Here is a 17,214-nt window from a genome sequence, read left to right on the forward strand (position 1 = left end):
TGAATGTACATTACAAAAGTGCTTAGAATAGCACCCTCATCAATTTTACATTAATGAATTTTAAAGTTTTACTTATCCTTTAATGTCTTAAAATGATTCAATGGACCTCTGCCATTGACTTGTAGAGGTGGCGAATTGTGAAATTAGAACCGTTTCCAGGGTCAAGTTGTGATGAATTTCACATTTAAATTCAAGTTGTAGATTTAAAATTTGTGAGATTTGACCAAAATCTTTACTTTACATACAGTAAACATGAACTTACTGCACCACAAGCCTAATCAAACAAATGATTTATGCTTTCAAAGTTGGCCACAGGGGGTCACCATCTTGTAACTTTGTTATACATCTTTGCAAGACCAAGACTGTGCACATGCTCAGTGTGATCTGGGCTGCTTAGGGATCATCATAAAAGATCAAAACAGCACAAGTCAAATAATATCTGCCAGAAGCCGATACAACAAGACTGATTAATAATCAGAATATACAGACTGCACTGGGTCCTGTGTTGTCATGTAATCTAATGTGGATTTTATAGTTTTTGTATTGTTTAATACAAACTTTCTCCAACTCTGCAGAACCAGTGGCTGCAGCAAAATAATCCTCCAAATAGAATCCCAGTTTATCTGTTTAAATCTGGCTCCGTGATCTTTGTCCCTGCAGCTGGAGTTGGAAAAAGTAAAATCCAATACTAATTTCTACACAGTCGCCGACTGCTTTACAGGGAAACAAACAAAGCTGCTTGAGTTCTGCATGGCTGGGAAGTAAGGCGGGAGCTCCCCCTGCTGTTCATAAGTATGATTGTTTCCCTGCAGAGCAGTTAGGGAGCGTCTGACAATTCCTATCCACAGCAGTAAATGAAGTGAGAATTTCACTGCATACAGTCAGGTTTCTTATAAAAATGGTATAGATTTTTTAATTAAAGTATATTGGAGATAGGTTTCTTTTTTCATTAAAGAAAGTAAAGATGGGATTTTATTTTTGTTGCCTTCATTTTAACGAATTTGCGCCTGGCAAGGGGTTTCCTGGCAAAAAAATTCGCCCTTTAGTGAATTTGCCCCCATTATCCAGAGGCCAAATGATAGACTTGGAGGCACTCGGGAAAGTTCTTGATCTCTACAGGAGATGATGTGCTAATGATTCATTCCATATTACATGTGTTTATAGAAAGTCAACTTAGACTTAATGGTTATTCTTTATTGGAAAACCCATGGCAGAATCCTAGTGATGAGAGGGAGGAAAGATTTAACCCTCTCCATGCAGGCTTGCGTGATCTATCCATGACACCTGGTTCCACACAGTAGGGTCCTGCGCGGTACCAATTTCTAAGACCCGAACCCGCAGACCAAGACCCGAACTGCAACCCGCATTTTTACCCACTTTGATCCGCAACCCGGACCCGCAACTGCCTTATCCGCAAACCCACCGACCACCATCAAACGGGAAGTAATGTTGCTGCAAACCGGAAGTGGCGTCATCAAAAGTGGGCGGGTACGGAAACAAGGTTTGGAAAACTTTAAAAGGAGTAAAATATAGATAAGACCCACAACCAGACCCGCAGCTGAAAATCCTCCCCTCATTCCGCAGGAACCCGACCCGCTGCTGCAGGACGACCACTCAGATCAAAGTATAATCCCGAAATGTAAAGTCTGACTTCTGTATTTACACCATACTCAATGCTTCCCAGCAGGTAAAGGATTAAGACTTCACCATATCCAACGCCAACAAAGAAACAGATGCCATGAATTGAGTGCAGCAAATGTTTATAAACGAGTTAATTCCTAATCTTACTAATTCTAACATCTAAAGAGCTGTATAAATACATCACATACGTATACAACAGTCTGAGCGCCATATTCCTAATAAACAGATAAGGGGCTATAGAAAAACCTCTATTATTTAAAGCACTTCATTTTTTTTGGCACATGCCCACACTTCCCTAAATCTTCCCCATAGGCTAACATTGACTTCGGTAGCTTTTAGATGGCGAACTAGGGGGTCGAAGTTTTTTCTTAAAGAGACAGTACTTCGACTATCGAATGGTCGAATGTTTTTTAGTTCGAATCGTTCGAGTCGTAGTCGAAGGTCGTAGAAGCCCATTCGATGGCCGAAGTAGCCCAAAAAACACTTCGAAATTCGAAGTTTTTTTACTTCGAATCCTTCACTCGAAGTTAGTGAATCAGCCCCTTAATGTATGGCTCGACAAATCACTATTATCGCTATATGTTTAGACCTTAAAGGAGAACTAAACCCTAAAAATTAATAAGGCTAAAACGCCATATTTTATATAGTGAATTTATTGCACGAGGCTAAAGTTTCCGCTTGTCAATAGCAGCAATGATCCAGGACTTCAAACTTGTCACAGGGGGTCACCATCTTGGAAAGTGTCTGTGACACTCACATGCTCAGTGGGCTCTGATTGGCTGTTGAGAAGCTAAGCTTAGGGCTCGTCACTAATTATCCAGCACAAAATGAGCTTCCCTGGCTGTAATATAAGCTGATGCTACAGGTTTGCTGATTATTAAATTCTGATGCTAATTGCACTGGTTTCTGTGCTGCCATGTAGTAATTATGTGTATTAATTACTAATCAGCCTTATATTGTGACATTTCTATTCTATGTGTACTGTATATTGTGAGTGGGTCCCTAAGCTCAGTAAGTGACAGCAGCACAGAGCATGTGCAGTGAATCAGCAGGAAAGAAGATGAGGAGCTACTGGGGCATCTTTGGAGACACAGATCTTTACTGCTGAAGGGCTGTGGTTGCCTTGGGCTTGTACAGAAGCACAAAACATCATGTAGAATAGTTCTAGCTACTTCTTTAGTTAGGCTTTAGTTCTCCTTTAAAAAGGAGTTACATGATGTTTCCAACTATGATGGAATATTTAGACCTTTGACAAGTTGATCCCACTGGCACCATGAGAAAAGAAGAGGCAAGTACTCTAGACTACATTTCTACACAGGAGATAATTACCTACGGAACATGAATTCATGTCTTGAATTCTGCTCAACGACACATACGTAGTAAGATGTACTCAGAATGACATGAAGGGTCCAGGAGACTGTGCAGCGTGTGAAAGAGGTGATAGCACATGCTATATAATTATAAGTGAACAGGGGTTTGTTTATCAAGGGGCTGCCGATGGCTGTTATCAATGCCACCTACAATCTTTTTTAATTTTCCTGGATTGTCCCCTTTCTCTCCTGACAACATGTGGTATCCATTATAATTGCCTAAATACCATTTTGTGGCCTGTTTTCCCTACACATCTACCCTATGCCTATGTCATAAGATTTAAAGGAGAAGGAAAGCTACCAAGGCGGTTTATTGCCAATAGACAAGCCACAACAATGCAAGCTAGAATACCAATTTTATTCTTTAGAATGCTTTTCCATACCTGAGTAAACAGCTCTAGACACTGTCTCTGTTTGTTTAGGATAGCAGCTGCCATATTAGCTTGGTGTGACATCGCTTCCTGCCTGAGTCTCTCCCTGCTCACTCATAGCTCTGGGCTCACATTACAGCAGGGAGGGGAGGGGGAGAGAGGAGCAAACTGAGCATGCTCAAGCCCAGGCCCTGGAGGTTTAAGCTGAAGGCAGGAAGTCTGATACAGAAGCCCATGAGTACACAATAGAAGGAAAGAAATGTGCTGTTTCTTTTGACAGAGGACTCAGAGCAGCATTACTTTGAGGGTTTACTGGTGTATTTATATAGACCTTTCTGATAAAGCTTACTTACTTTTAGCCTTTCCTTCTCCTTTAAAGGCAGATTAGTAAGGGCCACAGCACATACAAGAAACAATTTTGCCTCACCTCAGAATTTGACAATTTACATATATTGAGTTTACTAACGTCTTTATTGAATAAAATGTATCAAATCCTGTGCCTGGCAGAGGTAACATGAAGTGACATAGCAGCCCCATGATAAATGATACCCAAAAGCATTATTACTGGGATTACTGACAAATTAAAGGAAAACTACACCCCCAAAATGAATACTTCAGCAACAGATAGTTTATATCAAATTAAATGGCATATTAAAGAATCTTACCAAACTGGAATATATATCTAAGTAAATCTTGCCCTTTTACATCTCTTGCCTTGAACCATCATTTTTGATGGTCTGTGTGCTGCCTCAGAGATCACCTGACCAGAAATACTGCAACACTAAGGGGCAGATTAGAATCTCGAAAATTAGAATCTCGAATTTTAAATTTTTTTTATGGTCAAAACTGTCAAATTCGACTAAGGGGTTAATTTGATTCGAGTTTTTTAAAAAAAATCTGAATTCGGTTTTCAAGTTTTTTCATACTCTGGCCCTTCGACTATGCACCACCTAATACCTGCCGAATTGCTGTTAAAGTCAACGGGAGAGGTCCAGATATCGATTGTGAGTTGTTTGCAGCCTTTCTGACATTCAAGGTTTTTTTTGGAGAAAAAACTCGAATCGAGTTTTTAAAATTCTAATCGAATTCAATTAGAGTTTTCGGATCTGTTCCATTAATCCCAGTTTAATTTATTTTATATTTTTAATCAATTTAAAATTTCTGGGAGTTTAAGGGAGTTTTTTAAAAAAAATCACACAAATTCGAAATTCGACCTTTGATAAATGTGCCTCTAACTGTAACAGGAAGAAGTGTGGAAGCAAAAGACTGAACTTTGCCTGTTCATTGGCTCATGTGACCTAACAAGGATAGTTTGTGTTAGGGATGCACCGAATCCACTATTTTGGATTTGGCCGAACCCCTGAATCCTTTGCGAAAGATTTGGCCAAATACCGAACCAAATCCGAATCCTAATTTGCATATGCAAAAAATTCGGTTCAGCCGGGCCGAATCCCGAACTGAATCCTGGATTCGGCGAATCCCTAGTTTGTGTGCACAGTGAATCATATGATCCCAGGGGGCTGACCTTATTTTTTAAAATGGCAGTTTTCTATTTATGATTACCCAATGGCACATACTATTAAAAAAAGTATATTATTATGAAAATGGTTTATTTACATGAAGCAGGGTTTTACACATGAGCTGTTTTATTCAATATCTTTTTATAGAGACCTACATTGTTTGAGGGGTATAGTTTTCCTTTAATACAGTGAATCCTTGGTGACCTTGGTTAGTATGGCCAGCCTGTGACCCTCTAGCAACAGCTACAGACCTAAAGGCTACTGGAAGATGTAGAAAGAAAAAAAAACAGTTGCTGGAGGGACACAGCTTGGACATTGTAATATAAGATAGAGCACTTTAATCAACTTCTTCAATGGTAGGACCAGAGGAACCACCACCTCCAGCGCCTGCCCCAGCCCCAGGGAATCCTCCAGGCATCCCACCAGGCATCCCACCAGGCATTCCAGCCCCACCAGCACCCTGGTATAGCTTGGTGATGATGGGGTTGCACAGGTTCTGCAGTTCCTTCTGCTGATGCTCATATTCCTCTTTCTCTGCCATCTGTAACACAAGTAAGCAAATAAAATGTAATTAAACAAAGGTTGTACAAAGAATATTTTGTCTCAAAATGTTACTAACCGTCCTGACAAACTTCATGGCTGAGTATCTGATTATCTTAACACCGTAGCCTTTGTGTCTCTGCCCTCACATTTTATGCTTTCCCAAAATCGAGTATATACAACTGAACACGTGGAAACAGTACCTGGTTCCTGTCCAACCAAGAGATGACTTCATTGCATTTGTCTAGGATTTTCTGTTTGTCCTCTTGAGATATCTTGTCCTTCAGCTTTTCATCTTCAACGGTGCTCTTCATGTTAAAGGCCAATGACTCCAGAGAGTTCTTGGCTGAAATCTTATCTCTTTGGGCTTCATCTTCAGTCTTGTATCTGTCGGCCTCTTGTACCATGCGCTCAATCTCATCCTTACTCAGCCGACCTGCAGAAGTGAAGGAAAGTTCATTGAAATTGACTTTTATAGAGGGAGCACTCCTTTTAAATATACTGTAATAACAGCGCTCTACCTTTGTCATTGGTGATAGTGATCTTATTCTCTTTCCCGGTGCTCTTATCCACAGCTGATACATTCATAATTCCATTGGCATCAATGTCAAAGGTCACTTCAATCTGGGGAACCCCTCGGGGGGCTGGAGGGATGCCGGTTAGCTCAAATTTCCCGAGCAGGTTGTTGTCTTTGGTCATTGCCCTTTCACCTTCAAATACCTGTAAAAAAAAGTCATAGATGCAACCGAGAAGGCAAAAGTAACATAAAAAGAAGAGGGACCATCAGCCAACACTCAAGGTGACCCAAACAGTGGGCTCAAGCTAAATATGTACTAGATTTGTGTTGTACCTTAACTGTGTGGGCAATACAAACTGTGCATAAAAATATTTAAAGAGATCCTGTCATCAGAAAACATGTTTTTTTCAAAACGCATCAGTTAATATTGCTAATTCAGCAGACTTCTGCACTGAAATCCATTTCTCAAAAGAGCAAACAGATTTTTTTATATTCAGTTTTGAAATCTGATATGAGGCTAGACATTTTGTCAATTTCCCAGCTGCCCCTGGTCATGTGACTTGTGCCTGCACTTTAGGAGAGAAATGCTTTCTGGCAGGCTGCTGGTTTTCCTTCTCAATGTAACTGAATGTGTCTCAGTGGGACATGGATTTTTTACTATTGAGTGTTGTTCTTAGATCTACCAGGCAGCTGTTATCTTGTGTTAGGGAGCTGTTATCTGGTTACCTTCCCATTGTTCTTTTGTTTGGCTGCTGGGGGGGGAAGGGAGGTGGGTGATATCACTCCAACTTGCAGTACAGCAGTAAAGAGTGATTGAAGTTTATCAGAGCACAAGTCACATGACTTGGGGCAGCTGGGAAATTGACAAAATGTCTAGCCTCAAAACTGAATATAAAAATTTTGAGAAATGGATTTCAGTGCAGAATTCTGCTGGAGCAGCACTATTAACTGATTAATTTTGAAAAAAATGTTTTTCCCCATGACAGTATCCCTTTAAGGTTCATCAGATGCTCACCCCTCTCTGTGTTCTTGAAAGAGGATTTCATTGCTGTTACCACTACAGACAAGAGTGATTCTTCTGGTGGTACTTACTGTTTTCAGTCTACACAGAGCTCCACCTTACTGTTTACTCAATATAAAAGGGGAAAATACTAGGAGTAAATCTTGTACAAGGCTTCCCTACTTTCTCTGCAGTGAACCAGTTATTTGTCATCTGACACATTGAGTCATTGGCCAAAAATCTCTTGGACTCTCTTGGACTACTGGACTATTTGACATTGAAAATGCTTGTTCAAGACATGTTTATTCTTTTTGGTAATATAGTGAATAAAGTACCCCCTTTTGTAAAATATAAGGATATTATAAGTTACCGAGGAGTTTCATGACCATATAAAAACACGAGGCCGAAGGCCGAGTGTTTTTATACAGGTCATGAAACTCCGAGGTAACTTCTAATATCCTCATATTTTGCAACTGGGGGTACTTTATTTATTATAATACACAATTTTCGGTGAGTCATGTGACAGAAATTACATCAGAACTCACCGTTTATAACTGATGACATCAGAACTCACCGTTTATAAGGATATAATTTACAGGATATTCATGGCTTTTGTGTATTATATAAAGATATATAATATGATGATAGATCACTTAGGAAACACATTGGCTTTTCTAGATCTGAAGCCGACAGTACCAATCGCTGGTGGCCCATAGCAGTGACGTTTTCCAGCATTCAATAACATTGCAACATACCTGAATCAAGACTCCTGGCTGGTTGTCAGAGTAGGTAGTGAATGTCTGGGTCTGCTTGGTGGGGATTGTTGTGTTGCGTTTGATAAGAACAGTCATGACGCCACCAGCAGTCTCAATGCCCAGAGACAGAGGAGTGACATCCAGCAGAAGCAGGTCTTGAACGTTTTCTGACTTATCCCCAGAAAGGATTGCAGCTTGGACAGCTGAAGGAAGGAAATGTATTTGGTGTAAGTATATTAACCCGTTTTTATAATAAATAGTATCTTGTATTGCCACTTAGTTTGCCTTCTTTCTTGTAGTTTGTTCGAACAAATCAACTCTTTAACCGCATTACATCAGTACAACTAACTGCTGATTGGTTTCCATACCCTTAAAGGAGAAGGAAAGCTACTGAAGCAGTTTATTGCCAATAGATTAGCCACAATATTGCAAGCTAGAACACTATATTTATTCTGCAGAATGTTTTACCATACCTGAGTAAACAGCTCTAGAAACTCTCTCTGTTTGTTTAGGATAGCAGCTGCCATATTAGCTTGGTGTGACATCACTTCCTGCCTGAGTCTCTAGCTTTAGGCTCAGATTACAGCAGGGAGGCAAGGAGGGAGGAAGGAGAAGGGGAGATGGAGAGAAGAGCAAACTGAGCATGCTCAAGCCCTAGCCCTGGAGGTTTAAGCTGAAAACAGGAAGTCTGATACAGAAGCCCATGCAAGGATCAAGGAAAGAAATGCTTACTTAATTTTAGCCTTTCCTTCTCCTTTAATCACTGGAGCACTTGACCACATAAAGTCAAGTTGTTTATAAAGGTTTCCAATGCAGTTTGGCCAGGCTCTTAGATTTGTTGAAATCCCAAACTGAATCTAAGATTCAGTGCATCCCTAAATAATCGATATCTGTAACTTTATGTGCTAAACCCTAAACAAATGTTGGACCCCTAAAGCAGTTCAAACACACTGCTGTATCCTCTAACAATTATATTCCATTTATTCTAGTTTAAATTACATATTTACTCACCTGCACCATAAGCAACAGCCTCATCTGGGTTAATACTCTTGTTCAGCTCTCTCCCATTGAAGAAGTCCTGGAGCAGCTTTTGGATCTTAGGAATGCGCGTGGAACCTCCAACGAGAACAATGTCATGAATCTGTGCCTTGTCCATCTTGGCATCTCTGAGGGCTTTTTCCACAGGCTCCAGTGTCCCCCGGAAGAGATCTGCATTGAGTTCTTCAAAGCGGGCCCGGGTTAGAGAGGTGTAGAAGTCAATGCCCTCATAGAGGGAGTCTATTTCAATGCTAGCCTGGGTGCTGGAGGAAAGGGTGCGTTTCGCTCGTTCGCAGGCTGTGCGCAGACGTCGGACGGCACGCTTGTTCTCAGTAATGTCCTTTTTGTGTTTACGCTTGAACTCCCCCACAAAGTGGTTCACCATACGATTATCAAAGTCCTCGCCACCAAGGTGTGTGTCCCCAGCTGTGGATTTGACCTCAAATATACCATCCTCAATTGTAAGAATGGACACATCAAAGGTGCCTCCTCCAAGATCAAAAATCAGGACATTTCTTTCACTGCCCACCTAGAATAATAGCAAAAGACATCAAGGTCAAAGCCTAAAGTAATATATTTTGTACCCGTTTGTCTCTACTTTTAATTATTGACCCAAAAAATGTTACCTTCTTGTCCAGACCATATGCTATGGCGGCTGCAGTTGGCTCATTGATGATGCGGAGAACATTGAGGCCGGAGATTGTCCCTGCATCTTTAGTGGCCTGTCTTTGGGAATCATTGAAGTATGCGGGAACTGTAATCACAGCATTGGTGATTGTCTGGTTTAAAGAAAAAAACACGGACATTATCCTACCTCCAGACAGTGCATGAATCACAAGGTAATATGCTTCTCCATCTGCAATTGAACTTGGGGGCACTCACAGGCCTTGAGATAACCATTAAACATTTTATTGCCTTCTCTTATTTGTACCTTCTCACCTTTCCTAGATAGGCTTCTGCAATCTCCTTCATCTTGATGAGGACCATGGATGATACTTCTTCTGCATAGAATGTCTTAGTTTCTCCTTTGTACTCAACTTGAACCTTGGGACGTCCTCCGTCATTAATAACATTAAAGGGCCAGTGCTTCATGTCTGAATGAACCACTGGGTCATCAAATCGGCGGCCAATCAACCGCTTAGCATCTGCAATAAGGAAAGTTGAATAACGCCCTTCTGTTATAATATCCATATTTTTCCATTGTTTGGGCTGTTTTGCTAAGTTTTTTCTTCTAAATTAATATCATAAGGTCTCAAAATACTACAGTGATGTTACAATAACAGTTAGAATCCCAGGAAAATGCATGAGAGAAGTTTTACTATCTACTTTATGCAAATTAAGGAACTGCTTCAAAGACCTGATTCATTTTAATTAGAATTATGTGTAGCTTTAGCCAATACAAAGTGGACCAGATACTCTTACCAAATACTGTATTGGTTGGATTCATAGCCACCTGATTCTTCGCAGCATCACCAATAAGTCTTTCAGTGTCAGTAAATGCCACATAGCTGGGGGTGGTTCGATTTCCTTGGTCATTGGCAATAATCTCTACCTTCCCATGCTGGAAGACACCAACACAGGAGTAGGTGGTGCCCAAGTCAATACCAACTGCTGGACCTTTAGACATCTTGTTTCTGAAAAGGGAACAAATTCGTAAACATTTAATGACATGCTTTTTATTATTTTGCTAGCAACAATATTTATTTGAAGTGTTTAACTACCTAATGTGCTCCTCCATTGATACTACAAACAAAATAGAGCTACTCTAGGTAGATAATATGTTCTACCTAGAAAAAAAGGTTTCAATTGTTCTAAATAACAGATTTACCCTCTTTATGAAGGTATTGGTTAGACTGTACCTCTTGAGAACAATGTGCAGCTTAGGTAAAAAGAACAGAATCAAGCGTCAAAATTAACAATGGATATGAAAATTTGAAAATTGTCTGTTAATTACAAAATGCTGTAAAAACTGGGTTTCCTTTGTCTGGAAAGGGGTGACAGTAACACACCAATTCTGGGACGACTGTAAGAATAGATTTTGTTTATCAGTAACGACTAACCCCTTTTTCTGCTTGAATGGACATTTTGCATTTAGATACAGAAAGTTCTAAACTGGACCAAAGTAGGTGAAGTGTTTTATGAGGACAGATTTGCATCTGACTCTTTCAGAAACTCCATAAAAGCAAGATTCTTATATTCAAAAAGCTTTATCAATAATTAACAGTAGATAGTTAACAGAAGAACCCACTAGTGTATCAAGAAGCAGTACATGTCCCCTGCTCAGTGGAACAACTGTTGGGATCCACCTAGAGACTTCTAGAAATGTAACCACTAAAGTCCTTTCTCTATTCCAGGGATCCAAAGTTTTTAAACATGAACCACATAAGTTGGAGAGCAACACAATCATAAAAAAAGTTCCTGGGATGCCAGTTATGGGCTGTGGTTGGCTATTGGTAGCCTCTATGTGGACTGGCAGCCTACAGGAGGTTCTGTTTGGCAGTACATCTGGTTTTATTGCACCTGCTTTGAGGCCACTGGGAACAACATCTGAGGTGTTGGTGAGTGACATGTTGCCCGCTGGTCACTGGTTGGGGATCACTGGTCTATTCTTTGTCTATCCATTGGTCCATGACTCCCAAAGACAGAACACGTTTGACCTAAGCTCAGTGCTTTAGATGTTGCCTTCAAACTGGATCTCTATGTCCACCCAAACATTTCAGAGTGTTGCCATTTGTACAACTCTTCTTACTGGCTAAGTTTGTGAAGATTCTAATTCATCTAGGTCATTGTATATCTGTAGAAATAAGTCAAATCGACTGGACTTTTTCCTTGAAGACGTTTCACCAGTTTTTCCTTGAAGACGTTTCACCAGTCATCCAACTGGCTTTCTCAATTCAGATCAGTTATTCTGAATTGAGAAAGCCAGTTGGATGATTGGTGAAAGGTCTTCAAGGAAAAAGCACAGCAAGTCCAGTTGATATGACTTATTTCTACAGATATTCTTACTGGCTATTTCTTCAGACCCACTGATGATGGTCCATAACTAGTCAATATATCAACTATTTTATCAACAGCCAAACGGACATATTTTACCAGCAGCATCTTAGTCTCTTTAGAACTTGCTGAACTTGGAGCTGGTGCCAAGGTCAAGCTATAAAGACTTATAAAGGGAAAGATACCCGTTGGGGCTTTTTTATACTGAGGGAACACAGAAAGGAATTATTCCATATGGCAAGAGATTAAGGTGGAATTGTTGGAAGTGGTAGTCTTCTGGAGAACGGAACCTATGGACTGGTGTTGGGTATAGGAAGATGGAGATGCTTGGACTCCAGGCTGGAGATTAATCTGATAAATCAACCAAAGCCACATTTCCATGCTCCAAAACCCTTAAATATGTGTTATGGCCACTTTCAATCACAAGTATAGGCTAAATAGATGCTTAGTTAAATGCCAGTTTTGTTTCCCTTCACTCACAAGTATAGGCTAAATAGATGCTTATTCAAATGCCAGTTTCATTTCCCTGCTGCAGAGAGAGGGACAGAGTCTGGCCTTGGGCCGTTGTTCACATTTCATTAATTTCTGTCACGAGCAACAGACAGAGAGATCTGGGACATTCTGGAAAGAGCAGGTCTTTGGCTGCCGTTCAACAGGCAAGGCTGGGATCATGGCCCATCAGATTGGGAGGGTGGTGCAGAAGCACAGTGTAGTGCTAGGCACCGGGGTAAGGCTAATAGTAACAGCAAGAGGGAAACCACTGGAATTGCTTTAACCTGTTGTGTGGCTCTTTTGCTAAGCATTAAATGACGATTATAGCTATATATCTAGAGAGAGAGAGAGAGTTCTCATATATCCAAGCAACTAATGCCAATTTAAGCCATGCATTTCATGCGATCCAATTAATTCAGCAGGGGGATACTGTTCCCATTCAAAGCTAGGTTATTAATAGATCTAACTAGTAGCATGTTCCCTGGATTTCTCCCTTTAGACATCATCCAGGGAAAGAGACATCTCTTAGAGAAGAGAGAATGAGAATAGAGAATGAACAGAACCGGTACTTTGGTCTTCCCATTTGCACTAACCCCAATCTAAATTTAAACGAATCTAGATGGGAACTATCGAGATATTGAAAATTAATAAAATTAGCTTCAGCATACTGAAATAAGAAACTTTTTTTTTTAAATACAATAAATTAAATATTTTGTACTGTTTCTGAAATAATCAAGTTTATCTTCACTATTCCTCTCTCAGCATCTGTTTCTCTTCATTCTGTCTTCATGCAGCAGTTGGGTGTCAGAAATTCATTGACAGTTAGATCCAATATATCTTATAGGGGGGCTCCTTTTGTCTAGAAGATGTATTAGAGCTCACTCTATTAAAATCACCAGACATCATGTCTCTCTAGATGCAGGATTTGTGCAAAAGGCAGTTATTTTGTTTGTACTGGAATCAGTTATTTGAGTGAGCTCTAATACATCTGCTAGGAAAGGAGCCCCCCTATAAGATATATTGGATCTAACTGTCAATGAATATCTGACACCCAACTGCTGCATGAAGAGAGAATGAAGAGAAAGAGATGCTGAGAGAGGGGTAGTGAAGATAAACTTGATTATTTCAGAAACAAAAATTTAATTGATTGTATTTAGAAAGTTTCTTACTTCAGTATGAGGAAGCTTATATTATTTTTCAATTTTATAGTTCCCCTTTAATGAATTTATACTGGGAGGTTTGCTTAGAACTAAATTGTGCTTAAATGGTAAAAATATTATTTTTGGGCTTACCTATCCTTACATGACCTTTTTACATGCCTTTTGCTTTGATGGCAAAGCAATCCAGATAAGAGGTCCCTTACGTAGAGTAGGTGGTCACACAATCCTGAGCCTTGTTCTTACTTGGACTTATTTATAGCGTTAGGGTGAGTAGACGTGTGTTTGAGTGATAAGCCTAGTGAGTTACATAAGGGAGTGGGTGTGACTTTCTAGAACTCTCTCTCAAAGTCTGTGCCAAAATGATTCCCCCTCTGCCGTTCATTGATAGCTGTGCAAAGCTCTGATCAACCACTAGCTTGCTATGGGTATTATGAATAAAGGTCTCCTTAAGTCTAAAAGACAGAAGGAATTCCGTAAAATTGTACATAAACCCAAAGTGGATTATTTTATATGGAGCTGTACAGCTGAATTATGAGATTTTGGAGATGGGTAATTAGTTCAGCAACAGCTTGAAGGCTACAAGTTTGGACCCCAGTACATGACTAGTGCTATCCCACAGTCACACTCCCTTCCCAGAAACTATTATCCCTGTTACTATTTATTCTCCCTACTATACCTGCTATCCCACAGTCACACTCCCTTCCCAGAAACTATTATCCACTGTTACTATAGGCACCATCTCTCCCTACTATACCTGCTATCCCACAGTCACACTCCCTTCTATTATCCACTGTTACTATAGGCACCATCTCTCCCTACTATACCTGGCCCCTAATACCTGTCACACTCCCTTCCCAGAAACTATTATCCACTGTTACTATAGGCACCATCTCTCCCTACTATACCTGCTATCCCACAGTCACACTCCCTTCCCAGAGACTATTATCCACTGTTACTATAGGCACCATCTCTCCCTACTATACCTGCTATCCCACAGTCACACTCCCTTCCCAGAGACTATTATCCACTGTTACTATAGGCACCATCTCTCCCTACTATACTGCTATCCCACAGTCACACTCCTTCCAGAGACTATTATCCACTGTTACTATAGGCACCATCTCTCCCTACTATACCTGCTATCCATAGTCACACTGCCCTTCCCAGGAGACTATTATCCCACTGTTACTATATGCCACCTATCTTCTCCCTAGCTATGACCTGCTATCCCACAGTCACACTCCCTTCCCAAAACTATTATCCACTGTTACTCATAAGGCACCATCTCTCCCTACATACCTGCTATTCCCAGCAGTCACACTCCCCCAACTTTACCCACTGTTAAGGCACCCCCCTATTCCTATTATCCACTGTTACTATATACCCACAGCACCACCAGACTATTATCCAACTGTTACTATAGGCACCATCTCTCCCTACTATACCTGCTATCCCACAGTCACACTCCCTTCCAGAGACTATTATCCACTGTTACTATAGGCACCATTCTCTCCCTACTATACCTGCTATCCCACAGTCACACTCCCTTCCCAGAAACTATTATCCACTGTTACTATAGGCACCATCTCTCCCTACTATACCTGCTATCCCACAGTCACACTCCCTTCCCAGAGACTATTATCCACTGTTACTATAGCACCATCTCTCCCTACTATACCTGCTATCCCACAGTCACACTCCCTTCCCAGAGACTATTATCCACTGTTACTATAGGCACCATCTCTCCCTACTATACCTGCTATCCCACAGTCACACTCCCTTCCCAGAAACTATTATCCACTGTTACTATAGGCACCATCTCTCCCTACTATACTGCTATTCCCACAGTCACACTCCCTTCCCAGAGACTATTATCCACTGTTACTATAGGCACCATCTCTCCCTACTATACCTGCTATCCCCACAGTCACACTCCCTTCCCAGAGACTATTATCCCACTGTTACTATAGCACCATCTCTCCCTACTATACCTGCTATCCCACAGTCACACTCCCTTCCCAGAGACTATTATCCACTGTTACTATAGACACCATCTCTCCCTACTATACCTGTTATCCAACAGTCACACTCCCTTTCCAGAAGCTACTATACCCACTACTACAACATCTCTGCACAGTCAAGGGGTAAGTATGTGGTGTGTTACTAGACTTTCCAACACTCTTCTCAACTTCAGCTTTCTCTGTTGGACCCTGGTATATGCAATGCCCAAGACAGTTTCCCCTGTGCCCTAATGGCTGCAGTTAACCCTTTCCATTTGCTAAATTAGGAATAAACTTGTACCTAATGAATATCTTTTTCGTGTCACAGTCATTGAGAGAGTTAAACTCGACCTCGTTGCTTGAATGTAATCAGCATATCTTGCTGCTATGCCCTATAGTCTGTGATGGTTGCAAGGCAAGAGCCCTTATTTTTCTCGTCTGTATTAGAGCTTCGCCCTGCAGCCCTCGGGGGCAGATAAGTGCCCACCCTGCGCCAGAGCACTGAAAGATAACGAATATTTGGAAAGCATTTCATTCTCCTGCCACTTGGATATCAAACACTGGCACTTTCTAAGCAAGTCCGGGCACTTTTGCGGATTTCGTTGAAACTATTGGAGCCGTACAAGAGTTAATCCTGCAGCGTGCCCATTGGTTCTGATTGTTTCTATCAGTTTTAGTGGAACAGTCTGTTTCGATGTCTCTGTCATGCTCAGTCTGCAGTTCTATACACGCACATACACACATATATACATATATACAACATATACATTGCTCTCTGTCTGTCTGTCCTACACGTCTGAGTCCTCCTCACCTGTGTGAGTGCCGTGCCTTTTGCTCTCTGCCTCTCACTCTCACTGTCTCTCAGTCTGTCTCTCTCTCTCTAAATATGCTGTCTTTTTTTCCCAGCCCAGCACAGCTGTGACGGTTTCAGAAGCTTCTGGACTTCCCTACGTTTCTCTCTCTACTCCCCTTCCTCTCCCCCCGAAATGTCTGGCAGTCACGCAGGCACAAATAAAGGCAGGGAGGGTGGGGAGTGACAGAATTGGAGTAGGGTAGAGAAACGTAGGCCTCGATATGTCAAACGCTGCCAAGTTTTATAACATTAGCGCCATAGAGGAAAGTGAAATTTAAAAAAAAATGCCGGAAAAAGCCCAATTATTTTTATTTACTACTAAATATTTCTCCTGAATCCTAAAATTGATGATTGATCTACTGACTGACTTACCATAAAAGTGCCCTTCCCTAAGTCCTAATTATGAAATCAGGTCTTAATGGGGGGGGGGGGTAAAATTTAGAAAATGGGGCGGTTGCTCCATTTTTGGGTTTCAGAGTTCACTGAAGAATCAATACATAAGACACATAGTTATGCAATTCACATAAGCCACAATTTAAAGGAAAACTATAACCCCCAAACAATGTAGGTCTCTATAAAAAGATATTACATAAAACAGCTCATATATAAAATCCTGCTTCATGTAAATGAACCATTATCATAATGCCATTGAGTAATCATAAATAGAAAATTGCCATTTTAAAAAATAAGGGCCGCCCCCTGGGATCGTAGGATTCACTGTACTCACAAACATACCAACAAACCATACATGTTAGGTCACATGAGCCAATTAACAGAGTTATGTCTTTTGCTTCCACACTTCTTCCTGTTACAGTTGAAGTATTTCTGGTCAGGTGATCTCTGAGGCAGCACACAGACCATTACAAAATGGTGGCTCAAGGCAAGAGATGTAAAAGGGCAATATTTACTTAAATATATATTCCAGATTGGTAAGATTCTTTAATATGTCACTTAATATGATAT

At 40.8% G+C, this 17,214-nt stretch overlaps 1 protein-coding gene across 2 annotated transcripts; it reads right to left on the reverse strand.

Annotated features, from left to right (window-relative positions):
* Positions 1-4,515: 4,515 nt before the first annotated feature.
* hspa1a.S (heat shock protein family A (Hsp70) member 1A S homeolog) lies at positions 4,516-16,230 on the reverse strand. Of its 2 annotated transcripts, none has more exon segments than NM_001174009.1 (9): positions 4,516-5,443; positions 5,646-5,878; positions 5,964-6,162; positions 7,715-7,917; positions 8,726-9,281; positions 9,379-9,531; positions 9,692-9,897; positions 10,175-10,386; positions 16,210-16,230. In NM_001174009.1, coding segments are annotated over 8 exon segments (1,959 nt in total). In that variant the 5' UTR covers positions 10,380-10,386; positions 16,210-16,230; the 3' UTR covers positions 4,516-5,239.
* Between the last annotated feature and the right edge of the window lie 984 nt (positions 16,231-17,214).

Source organism: Xenopus laevis, chromosome 7S (assembly GCF_017654675.1).
Source record: "Xenopus laevis strain J_2021 chromosome 7S, Xenopus_laevis_v10.1, whole genome shotgun sequence".
Lineage (NCBI taxonomy): Eukaryota > Metazoa > Chordata > Amphibia > Anura > Pipidae > Xenopus > Xenopus laevis.